The sequence below is a fragment of the Artibeus jamaicensis genome, unplaced genomic scaffold, assembly GCF_021234435.1.
Source record: "Artibeus jamaicensis isolate MK-2021 breed Jamaican fruit bat unplaced genomic scaffold, CSHL_Jam_final scaffold_1019, whole genome shotgun sequence".
Taxonomy (NCBI): Eukaryota; Metazoa; Chordata; class Mammalia; order Chiroptera; family Phyllostomidae; genus Artibeus; species Artibeus jamaicensis.
Genome location: NW_026522025.1, coordinates 36410128 through 36422820, shown reverse-complemented (window position 1 = coordinate 36422820; position 12693 = coordinate 36410128). Strand labels below are relative to the sequence as shown.

At 42.0% G+C, this 12693-nt stretch overlaps 1 protein-coding gene across 2 annotated transcripts in view; it reads left to right on the top strand.

Annotated features, from left to right (window-relative positions):
- The window catches only part of TGFBR3 (transforming growth factor beta receptor 3), a 195320-nt gene that overhangs the window by 152591 nt on the left and 30036 nt on the right, over positions 1-12693 (top strand). For both annotated transcript variants that reach the window (XM_037154394.2, XM_037154392.2), the window contains exons 8-12: positions 3215-3404; positions 5135-5460; positions 5852-6004; positions 8492-8632; positions 8807-8965. In XM_037154394.2, the coding sequence (XP_037010289.2) occupies positions 3215-3404; positions 5135-5460; positions 5852-6004; positions 8492-8632; positions 8807-8965 (969 nt within the window). The remainder of the gene's footprint in view (positions 1-3214; positions 3405-5134; positions 5461-5851; positions 6005-8491; positions 8633-8806; positions 8966-12693) is intronic.

Genomic DNA, 12693 nt, shown 5'->3' with positions numbered 1-12693 from the left:
TTGCTCATCCCAATGTAAGATCTGTTTATATTTCTCTCCTTGGCCGCACTTCTGTTCCAGGCCAGTTTTGGACAGTGCATGACAACATTACTAAACAATTAGGTAATGTTTCATAATGTTCTTTTTTATTCCCCCAGTTTCATGCTTCATGATTTCCCAATTCCCCATCTCAGATGTGACTTCTGCCTGAGCTCTGAGGGATAGTTACTTACGAATAAAAAAGCATACATTTGTGCTTAGAAAGAGGGAAATGGCTTACAGTGACCTTGTTCTGGTACTTCCTGTAAAGACAGTATGGTACAGTGGAAAGAATCTGGCTTTGGAGCCACACAGGGGCGGACTCAAATCCCATCTCCAATCGTCATTACTCCTAGTCAAGACTGGCTAATCCAGCTGAACTCCGAGTCTGTTTCCTGACCCGTGAAATGGATCCAATAATAGTATTCATCTTGAGAGTGATTGTGAGGTTTAATGGAGTTTGTATTCATTCATTTATGCATTTAAAAAACCACTCTCAAAAAGTTTGTCTGCAGGAGCAATTAACTGCTCTAAACAAAGTGGAAACAGAAAATTGTCCGCTTTGGAAGGAACTTGATGGGGTGACTTAAAGAAGAGCACCATTATGTATGGATGGTGTGTGTGCATGTGTGTGCACAGGGTCGTGCTGTGGGCAAAAACGGGAGCACCAAATGAGACTACATGGCCATGCCAACCTCTTTAGCTCCCTTGTGGACAATGCATGATCAGATTTTGGAAGAACCTCCAAAACATAAAAGAATAGATGGAGGAAATGTGTTAGAAATGTACTGTTGTAACATTTTATGGTCTCAGGACTTTAAGGTTGGCAATAGCCATTTTGTTCTTAGAAAGCCATTTTTTAAATCCCAGTGGGAGTGTATGCACTGTACTCTCTGTCCAGCCTTCCCTGCAGGCCCCTCCCCTCTACACCAGCAGTTCCACTGCAACTGTGTGCTGGGTGGGTTAGGGGCAGGTGGAGGCACTCAGATTTTACCTAGCTCGTCATCCTTTGTGAAGATGGGGTGGGAAAGGTTGCAGTGGTATTTGGAGACCCCTGTGAACTGTCCTGTTTTGAGTAGCTACACTGGGGCCTTAGAAAAACCTGGGGACTCCCAGAAATACAGGGTGAGGAGTTCACTCCTTTCTGGCAACCAGCTTACCTTCTGTTGCCCCAAGCCTTGCTGCTTTACAAATGTGTAGATAGATTTGTGGCCTTGTAAATCCCAAGGCATAATCAGTGTGAGTTGTACTGACAGCTCCTAGATTTCATGTGGAAAGGTGTAAACAAATCACTCCATACTGGTACAAAAAGGACAGGTGGCCATTATGATGATAGTATTCTGGAAATACAGTATTTTCTCAGCTGTCCAACAACATGAAAGACTGGGCCGATGAGGCCAAGCAGTAGTGTTTAGGCGTGTCCCAGTACTCCAGCCAATCCACACAACGTGCTGCTTTGAAAGGCTGGGAAGAAGCTGTGCTTAAGAAACTGCTATTGACTAAATGAATAAAAAGTTGTAAAAACAAGTTAGATTCTTCTTTTCCTCATTTTAGTTTTCTTTCTTTCTATTTTTAACCCTTCCTTCCCCTAAGGAGTTTTCTTTCAATCAAGTAAGAGCTAGAATATCCAAAATCCATGAAGCTGAGGGTTTGTTCGTTTGTTTTTAATGGTTACAGACCTTAGTTGAAGCTGTCTGGTTCCATTGCATGCATGACCGTGACTGGCCGGTGTGGCAGTTCTTTCTCAGATAAGCACCTTGGGTAATAGAAAAACATACTTGGTGAGCTCCTTTAAGCTTAGAATTGAAGATATGTATCCTCAGCTAGTATCCCACAACCAAAAAGGCCAAGAGAACTTGGAGGCTCTGAATCTTCCGTGGTCTTACAGTGGGAAAGGATTAATATTTAGTCATGTTAGGGGGCAAACAGAATGGGAAACAAATGGGGAATTTAGGGAAAACGCTGTATGAATGTAGGCGAAAATAATCGGGCATGGAAATGAAAGTGATTTTTAAACAGCATGGAAATGCTGTAATCTGCATGCTGGAAAGGCGTCTAGCCCTGGTGGGGCAGTTGCTGAAAATGTGCCTTCTTTGGGGTCCTCTCTGCCTCATTCAGCTCTCTCTTCATCTGACAAGGTCGCTGCAGAAGGTGATGTGGAAAATTGCCTTCCATGTCCTGGTCACTCAGAGTCCTTTTATATCCTTTCTTGAAAAGATTTTTATCATTCAGTTTGAATTTTGTAACTGATTACCATGTGAAAGCCAATTTTAAGACCATTTGTGTTGCTGGATTAAGAAATAATTTAGAGGCACAGTAACTAATTTAATATTTAGAGCATAAAACCTAGACCTATTCAGTTAATAGAATCGGCAGATGAATACAATTATAGGATTGCTAAATAGATCATAAATGGTAAGTGAAGTATAAACATTCTTTTTTCACCATATGGAATTTAATAGTTTACAAAGATGAGATAGTCTCCTAGTCAGTACTGAAGCAGCTAAGTCATGCCTTTTTGCATTTAAATCTAGGGTACAAGAAGTAGAAACAGACACTTCTTTTGGCAATATAATACGCACATCTGTATCCTTAGTACATAATTTTAAATAAAAATAAGGGAAAGCTTGGTTTTCATACATATTGGATATGTGTGTGTTAATAATTTAAATATTAACTCTGTAGTAACATACTACATACACTTAGTAAGTAGCTGCTTAGCCGTCATTGGATTATTTTTATCAACATAAGCAACCCCAAATGCTATGACCAGTCAGAATGAATAGATTTCTTCTCATCTTTTTAAAAAGACTTTTCACATCAGTGTTTTTAGTCCAAGGAAAATAGGGATTAAGAGAATTGACCTGGCTGGTGTGGCTCAGTGGTTTGGGCACTGGCCTGCTACAAAGGGTTGCCATTGAGATTCCCCGTTAGGGCACATGCCTGGGTTGCAGGCCAGGTCCTCATTTGGGGGCACATTAGAGGCAACCACACATTAATGTTTCTCTCTCTTTCTTTCTTCCTTCTTCCCCTCTTTCTAAAAATAAATAAATAAATAAAAACATTTTTTTAAGTTAAAAACAATTTTTAAAAAATAAGTTCATATGCAATGTAAAATCTATTTATTTTAAATATTTAATTATTCTAATTTAAACACCATTTAGACTCATAAGTGAAATTTTGCTAATATCTTCAGGCTCCAAACAGTATTGGCTTTGGAAAAGAGAGTGAGAGATCCATGACAATGACTAAATCAGTAAGAGATGACATTCCTTCAACCCAAGAGAATCTGGTCAAGTGGGCTTTGGACAACGGCTATAGTCCAGTGACATCTTACACAGTGGCTCCTGTGGCGAACAGATTTCACCTTCGGCTTGAAAATAATGGTAAGTAGGATTTTTAAAAAATTGCATTAAAATCCCTCAAATGAAGCTTTCCAATGAGGAACTCTAATTTTAGCTTACGTGGTCCTGTTTTTCTATTGCAAATTTTAATAATTTGTTTGACTGCTTTTTACTATAAAACTACAAGTTATCTAGAATTGTAGATCATTTTGAGGCAACTATCTTTAATACAGATTTTTGTTATAGATCACCTTCACCGTGATTGCATTAAGGGTAAATTAACCGTGTTTCCTCTCTCAGAGGCACCTACTGATCACTTACAGCTGAGGTACATTGGCGCTGAGACTGCAGGAGAGAGCTGTTAGGTCGCTGTCTCTTATACGAAAATAGTTACAAGGATTCATACATGTGTCTCCTCATTGTCATGCAGAGGGAACGCAGGAGTTACCTCAGTTTGATGGAGCAGAAAGCAGAGGCTTAACTAGTTCTGGAGGTATTCCAGAGTCTTATAGTTAGAGGGACTCAAATACCAAGTTTTCTGATCCCCAGACCTGTTCCTCATCCCGTGTACCTCTACTGAGCACAGTGCCAATAGGATGAAGGTCAGGAATACAGGTTCAAAGCCCCAGCTCTGCCGTTTATTCACTGTTTGAGGGGAGAGGTTGCTTAACCTTTGAGCCTCAGGTTGTTCTTCCTCAGTAATGTCAGGGAACAATAAAACAGCACCTTCCTTACAGGGTTCCTGTGAAGTTTTTTGTCAAAGTACAAATTAAAAATCCCTCCAAAGCTCTGACTTGTTTTGGACCCATACAGCTGTACTGTCTTTTTCAAAAAGGTGGTGTTAGAGGAAAGTTGGTGTCCACTGATCACCTTTTCTTCCAATTCCCACTGAGCTAGATTGACCTCAAGCTTCCATCAGCTGGCTCTGGAGAATGGTTTCAGAGAATACCGGGGAAAGGGTTTTTGTCTCTTTGTTTTTCTCTACATTATTGACAATATGGAAAAACAGAGAGTATTGATTAAATGGGAATACGCTTCTCCCTTTGAAGGAATAAGTATCTAAGCAGCTTTTTTGGGGGGGAGGGGCGGAACTAAGCAGCTTTATTTTCTCCTTTAGATTTAGGTTCTTAAAAGGCCACAGTGCCCAGATACCTGTTAGAATTTAGGAGTCAGAAAGGAGCCTGAAAGTCTTTAGAGAAACTCTTCTAAAGAATCTCTAGATTTAAGGGAAGTATTTCAATGGCATATGAACCAACTAATATTGTCCCACATGCATTCAAATCATAGATTTTTGTAGCTTGTAGGGCTTTAGAAGTCATCTAACCCAGTGGCTCTCAATCTAGGCTGTACATTGGAATCACGTGAGAGCTTTAGGACATATTAATGATTGGGTACCACTCCAGAGGGTCTGATTTTTCATTGGCCTTGGGTGTAGCCTGGGCATAGGATTTTTTTTTTTAGTGCTTCCCAAAGTGATTTTAATGTGCAGCCAAATTTGAGAACCACTTGATCTCATTGAATTTCTTAATTTTAGAACTTGGGAAACTAAGGCACAAAGAAGAAAGCCACCGGTCCAAAGCCACTTAGTCAGTTAAAAATACCAGGACTAAAATTCGGGCTTCTAGACAACTCATCTTTTCCACATTACTGGTTAAGATGAATTTTATACACTCCCATTCTATACTAATTCTTTCTGTTCTTGCCTCTAACGATGATGATTGCGGCCTGGCATTCAACACCCTTGATGTTTTCCTCTCTTCTGTCACTACCAGAGGAGATGAGAGATGAGGAAGTCCATACCATCCCTCCCGAGCTACTGATCCTGCGGGACTCTGGCACCCTGGACAACCTACCCACTCGGGAAAGAGGAGGCCTAAATAGAGGTTTCCCCTTTCCTTTCCTGGAGGTCCCCAGGAAAGGCCAGAAAGAAGGGGGAGAAGATGGGATCTTCCCGCCAAAGGACCCTGTCATCCCCAGCTTACGACTGTTTCCTGGTCCCAGGGAGCCTGAGGAGGTGCAAGGAAGCATGGATGTCGCCCTGTCAGTCAAGTGCGACAATGAGAAGATGACTGTCGCTGTAGAAAAAGATTCTTTTCAGGTCAGTGCAGTTCCTTAAAGGAGAGAAGAGAAGACCATTCCCCCCACATCTTCTGTTAGTATGTGTCTGTTATTTCTCTCTCTTTCATTTTCGGACTCCAGAGACTTGATACTGTTTTCTTAGTTGGATGGCTCACTTCCCTTTGGCTGTGTGATTCTCACCCAGTGTCTGTTGTGCTCAGTAAGGGGGGCTCCAGATCCTTGTGTGTCAATATTTTGCTATTGGATTTCCAAGGCCAACAAACACAATCCTGTTTGAGAAGAGTTAGGGAAGGTGGGGGAGGGGTGCAGGCCTCCAGCAACCTGTGCTTGGAGGACCAGGCAAACTGTTAACTATGTGCTGTAGAACTGCTTGTGGGCCCCCTTTACATCTTCGGTGGTTATTGTTTCAGGCCAACAGCTACTCGGGGATGGAGCTCACCCTGTTGGATCCTAACTGCAAGGCCAAGATGAATGGCACCCACTTCATTTTGGAGTCTCCCCTGAATGCCTGCGGTACTCGGCACCGGCGGTCGGCCCCTGATGGTGTGGTTTACTATAACTCTGTGAGTGTTCTCCAGAACAAAGCTTGGCCCTTTGCCAGAGCTTTGTAGGGTGTTACTGTAAAATTAGCCTTAATGTTTCTATAAAAAAAAGAGGAGGGGCCTATACACCAGGCCCAAACAAAGCCCAGTGTCAGTTCTCAACAAAATGAGCTGCACTTTGACCCTGAACTTTTTTTGTTATATTTGCTTTGCTGGTAAATCTGTGGGAATTGGGAAGCCCTGTTTTCTTGGTTGGAGCATTTGTGGCTATCTGTTCCATCTTCTGGTGACAAAGGGTTCACCGGCAAGGTAATTATGACCTGTCTCTCTGGCTGAGCTGCAGAATCAAATGGCCTGGTCCTTGTGAGGGTAAAACCCAAGCCCTTGGGCTATGAAGGAGCAAATCTACACAGCTGAGCCACCCAGAGACCCATCTCTCTGGCCTCATCTGAGTCCTGCCAAGACATGGCAGGACTTCTTCCTCCCTCATGAACAGAAGAGTCACAAGAGAGAAATCCAGAAAGGGCAATCAAGAAATTAGTATTAAATCTCTCTGCACCTCTAAGAAAGACTGTAAACTGCAGGAAATCTCCCACTTCTGGTTACCCAGAAGAGGATTTCACAGATCCCCTGATAATCCATTGCAACTACTAACCTGTACTTTCTGAAATCACTCTTGTCAGTTCATCTAAATCCTTTCAGATTAAACCTTTTCTCACAGAGATGACACCAGGCAGTGAATGTTAAAATAATTTGATGTGATATTTTAAAAGAACTTTATAGTATTACTTTCGCAGTTCACATTGTACTTTTGATGGTAAAATAAGGCTCAAAGAGCCCTGTGTCCAGCTTTGATGTGATGCGTTTTCTTACATCTGCTCTCTTAGCGCCTGTTTCAGTTTTGGCCTGGGACACGGAGGAGCGAGACTGCTTATTCTCGTTCATTCCACTGCCAGTAGATAGATACATTGACCCAACCAGAGAAAAGACTGATGATCAGGTACTCCAGTCAGTGAAGCTCATGTGGGGACTGAATCACTCATGAGCCCCTGTTTACTGTTCCTCAGACAATCTTACATGTTTGAGCTGAAAAGAACCCTAAGATGATCTCATTCAACTTCCTCATTTCACAGGTGAGGAAATTGAACTACAGGGAGTTAAGAGACTTGCTTAGGTTTGAGGATCTCAATGGCAGAGGCAGGACTGGATCCAGCTTCCTGACCTCTCGTCTGCTCATCTTTCCTCAACACCAACCTAGCCCAGCTAACCTCCCTTTGTCATTGGAATAATTCATGAACCTTTGACCTCTATGATGAACACCCTCCTGCCAATTCCAACACTAATATTGGTTGCAATTATTCTGTTTTTCCAGATATAATGAATGTCACATTGCTGATACACTGTACTTGATTTGGAAATTTTATTTTTATTTTTATTTTTTTTGGAAATTTTAAACTTGTGTCTAAATGAACACCAATAAGAAACTATGGTAATCTATCTGTTAAATTTTTTTAAAAAAGAAAAGAAAAGAAGGTCATTTGCCTCAGAGGAGAAAGGTGTATGAATCAGGAGCACTTGAAAACCTTCTCTTCTTACATGGACATTTTATGGTGGGATTGTGATGATGAGACATTTGACAGCAGGGTAAGCAGTATCCTAGGTACTTGCTTCAGGTACATTGGTACTTTCTTTCGAAGGTCTGGTAAAGGATAGAGAAGTGGTTTTCCTACATTCTCTTCCCTTCAGTGAATATTGTAGCTATTTGTTCCAGTTATATTTGTTTGTAGTAGTTATCAGACTTACTATATATATTTTTTGCAACATATTCAGAATCTAAACATGTAAAGCAAAAAATCAAACAAAAAGAGAGCATGACTATCTTACATATTTGTGGAGTCATGGTCCTTCAGTGAGTTTTTTTATCTTATCTAGTACCAACCTAGGAATACTCATTTCAACCAGTGCCATGGAATAAAACATGATGTTCTTTTGTGTGTCTCAATACCATTGAGAAAGATATTTAGGAAGAAATGGTGAAAAAATAGAGGAGTACAAGAAAAGGGATGAGGAGAGAATGGCTCAATAGTAAACACTAAGTCCTTTGCTTCTACCTCAAACCAGACTTTTTACAGATCTCAGTGGGTACAGATAACAGAAGATCCTTGCATTAGCCAGACAGAAGATCCTACTCCTAGTCTGCTAGGAGTAGCTCCCCTCCCCACTGTCTAGGAAGGTCTATGGACAACCCCATTCAACCCTATTTCAGTGTCTAGTATTTTCTCACTGTTTGAAATTATTTGTATTTTTTTCACAAAGGGAGATAAGTATTTTAGTTCAAGTATTAGTTTGAACATGAATTGGTCTTATTTTTATTTTTCATCTCTTCGAAAAAGAAATTGTAAGCAAACTTGGTGGAGGAGGAGTGTGTGTGTGTGAGTGTGTGTGGTAACAGCAAGTGCATGTGATTTGGGGTGTTTTGACATTCTCTGTGCTTTCTTTGCCCTTTAGATTGTGATACAGGTTCCATCCCCTGGGGACAGCAGTGGGTGGCCAGATGGCTATGAAGATTTGGAGTCAGGTGATAATGGATTTCCAGGAGATATGGATGAAGGAGATATTTCCTTCTTCAGCCGACCTGAAATTTTGGTGGTATGTGTTTGCAATAAGTAGTTTGTGGAGAATGTTGTGTTTTTGGCTAATTATACTTTGGAACAATTGTGGGGGCAGGGGCTGGATATTAAAGGCTAAAGCTTATAAAACTATAGGACCTTCATCCTTCATTTAGCTATGGTTTATCTCTGTCTTATTTTTTTTCTTCCCTAGTTTAACTGCAGCCTGCGGCAGGTGGGGAATCCCAGTAGCTCCCAGGACACGCCCAACAGAAACATCAGCTTCAACATGGAGCTGTACAACACTGACCTCTTTCTGGTGCCCTCCCAGGGGGTCTTCTCTGTGGCAGAGAAGGAACACATTTATGTTGAGGTGAGATTTCAACGTTAGCCTTGGCCTTTTAGTGCTACCCTGTGATAGCTCCCGGGTGGGAACTAAAGCATCTTCCCCGCTCCTCCTCACAGCCCTTAACCAGCTCTGGGTGAGGGCTGGGCTCAGAAAATGCTTCCAGCTTGATTTCCGACCAAGGCAGAAAATTTCCAGATTTGCTACATTATCCTAAATGGAGAGTGTTTTACAGGCAAAGGTTTTATAGGCAAAGGAATTCACATCGTCAGTGTGAATTCCAACAAAGCCTGTCCTTGCTTAGCATTTTTGGAACAGTAGTTACGGTGTCAGAGTTAACCATCAAGTACTTCAAACCACCTCACATCTCACCTTTTAAATTGCCCACAAGTTGGCGAAATGCTATGTGCTATTGTGTCTCATGAAAATTGTTTTTTTCTAGGTCATTATTTAAATGTATCTATAAGTTTATTAAAACTATTTCCTAGTTATAATGCTAATGTACACAGCATAAGTCTGTGAAATAGCTACAAAAATATTAGGTAGTGGTGGTGATAATGAAATAACAACAGCTAACATTTATCTCAGATTGATTTTGTGTCAAACTCAGTTATAAAGAGTGTAGTAATTTACTCTTCAAAGCAATCCTGTGAGACAGGGCTATCCCCATTTTTATCTATAAAATGTCTATAAAATATCCCCATTTTATAGATAAGGAAATCAAGGCAAAAACTTGTCTAAGGTCACACAGTTCCTACCTACTAGAGAGAGGTCAGAGCCAGGACTCACTCCAGAGCCCACCCTGTTATCCAGTGGACACTACTATCGTTCATCCTTAAGTGCAATTTGAAAGGGGAGAAAGTGAAACCTCTTAGTAGTGCAAATATCCAGGTCCACAGATCAGACTCTAGACAAGACAACTCCCTGTAGGTCCCCGGGATGCCTGCTGGTCTTACAGGGGTGTGGTCATCTGAGGAGCTGGCTTTGGTGCTAAGCTGCAAGCTGGTGGTGTCCTTCACTGTGGGAGGAGTGAGAAGCCGAACAGGTCAAATGGGATACCTCTGTATATTAAAAGGAACTTCAGCACACATATTTCTGTTTTAGAAAGACAAATAACTCTCACATTTGTACAGGTTCTGGGACAGAGCCCACTGCCTCTAGACATTTTCCTGGATCTCTCCTTGTTTTAATTCCCTGTTTTAAGTGGTCTTCTCTTTCTTCGGGTATACCTTCTTTCTCCACTGGGGAAAATAAACTGCTTTCTACATGCTGTTCCTAATCATAGATCTCCTCTAATCCAAGATCGTTGTTTTCTTCTTGCTTTTCTGGCTGTGCAGGCCATATGTGCAGTTGGTCGGCGACTCCCTGTTGTGCTATGGATTTTAGAGGCTCTGCTTAACTGCAGTTTGTTCTTTCCCCAATGTGTGCCTGCTTTTGCTAATTCATGGCTTAGCTGCTTTATGCTAATCAGTGACCAGGCTTCCCCATGGATCCAGCCCTGGGGGGTTGGTTTTTCTCCCTTTTCCCCCAGCGTGGATCTACTTGGAACGTGAGTTTGTTTGTCTGTGGTTTTTTTAAAATTTTTTTTATTGATTATGCTGTTACAGTTGTTCTATTCCCCCCGTTCATTCCCCTCCACCCCACCCCCTGTCCCCACCATTACCCCCCCTTTAGTTTATGACCATGTGTCTCAAGTCCTTTAGATTCTGTATTTCCCATGCTATTCTTGCCCCCCCATCTATTTTCTATCTACTGTCTATGCTACTTATTTTCTGTACCTTCTCCCCCCTTCTCCTCCTCCCACTCCCCTGTTGCTAACCCTCCTTGAGATCTTCATTTCTATGTTTCCACTCCTGATCTAGCTGTCCTTTTAGTTTGCTTTTGTCTTAGGTGTGGTTGTTAATAACTGTGAGTTTGTTGTCCTTTCACTGTTCATGTTTCTTTAACTTCTTTTTCTTAGGTAAGTCCCATTAACATTTCATATAGTAAGGACTTGGTGATGATGAACTCCTTCAATTTGATCTTATCTGAGAAGCACTTTATCTGCCCTTCCATTCTAAATGAAAGTTTGGCTGGATAGAGCAATCTTGGATGTAGGCCCTTGCCTTTCATGACTTGGAATACTTCTTTCCAGCCCCTTCTTGCCTGTAAGGTCTCTTTTGAGAAATCCACTGACAGTCTGATGGGAACTCCTTTGTAGGTGACTGTCCCCTTATCTCTTGCTGCTTCTAGGATTCTCTCTTTCATTTGAATCTTGGCTAATGTAATGATGATGTGCCTTGGTGTGTTTCTTCTTGGGTCCAACTTCCTTGGGACTCTGAGCTTCCTGGATTTCCTGGAAGTCTATTTCCTTTGCCAGATTGGGGAAATTCTCCTTCATTATTTGTTCAAATAAGTTTTCCACTGGTGGCTGTGCCTTTCCCCCTTCTGGTACCCCTATAAGTCGGATGTTGGAGCATTTAAAGATTTCCTGGAGGTTCCTAAGACTCTCCTCATTTCTTTGAATTCTTGCTTCTTGACTCTTTTCTGTTTGGCCATTATTTGCTTTCTTCTGGTCCACTCCACTGATTTGAGTCCCAGTTTCCTTTTCATTGCTATTGGTGTCCTGTGCAATTCCATTCATTTCAACTAGTTTCGCCTTCATATATTTGTCTAATTTGTGGCTATAATCAACCAGTTCTGTGAGGATCTTGATCACCAGTGTTTTAAACTGTGCATCTGAGAGTTTTGCTATTTCTTCATCACTTAGATTTATAGGCTCTGGGGCTTTGAGATCTTCTTGAGCCATTTTTGGTCTGTTTGCGTCCTTTAAGTGTGAGGAGCAAGGCCTTGGACTCAGGTTGCTGGGTTGTGACGCTGTATGTGGGGGCGTGGTCAGAGTGGGGAAATGGCGACCCCCTCTGCTGTTTTGCCCGGAGCAGTGCCTTAGGTGGTTCACTGGGCCGGGCCACTCAGAGTCGCTGGGTTATAACGCTGTATGTGGAGGTGGGGTCAGAGCAGGGAAATGGCGGCGCCCTCCCTGCCGCTTGCCGTGGGGACCCGCTGGGTTCTGGTCCAATCGCCCACTCCCTTGCTTGTCTATCCGCGCACAAATGCGTGACCACAGTCAACCCGCAGCCCTGCTCCTTCGCTGATTCCCCACGGTCGCTCGCTTGGTTGCTCGCTCAGTCGCTCACTAGGTCCAACCCTGCGTCTGGATTCCGCACGCCTGAGTCGGTCAGACTGAGTCCTCCTGTGCAACCCCGCTCCACCAGCTGCTGGTTTCGCCCCTTACCGGTCAGGCTGAAGAATTTGTTGTTAACAGACTTCCGAAAAGTTCAATTTTCTGTGTTCTGGCTGTGTTTTCTGTTGTTAATATTTAGTTGTCTCTAAACTTGGTTGTGTGAGAAGGCACGGCATATCCACCTATGCCTCCATCTTGGCGGAAGTTCTGTCTGTGTTGTTTTTTACTGGTATCTTCCCACTTATGTCTTTTCTTATATCATCTATGTTTTTCACAATTAAATTCTGTCAAAAATATTGTCAGGATGAAAAAGAAACAAGCCAAATCTTTTTGCTACCATTTTAAATATTAAGTGCACTGAGGAGAATTTGGGCAGGGGGAAAACACTGTAAGTTGTTTTAAGCCACCTAAAATATGAGAATCTGTAAATATCTTGCTAAATGGGGTAGCAGCTATATGCATATTCTTTATGTCCCAGTTTGGATTCCACTGCTAATAAGAAAATGATACATTTTTTTTCTTTTTTAAAATG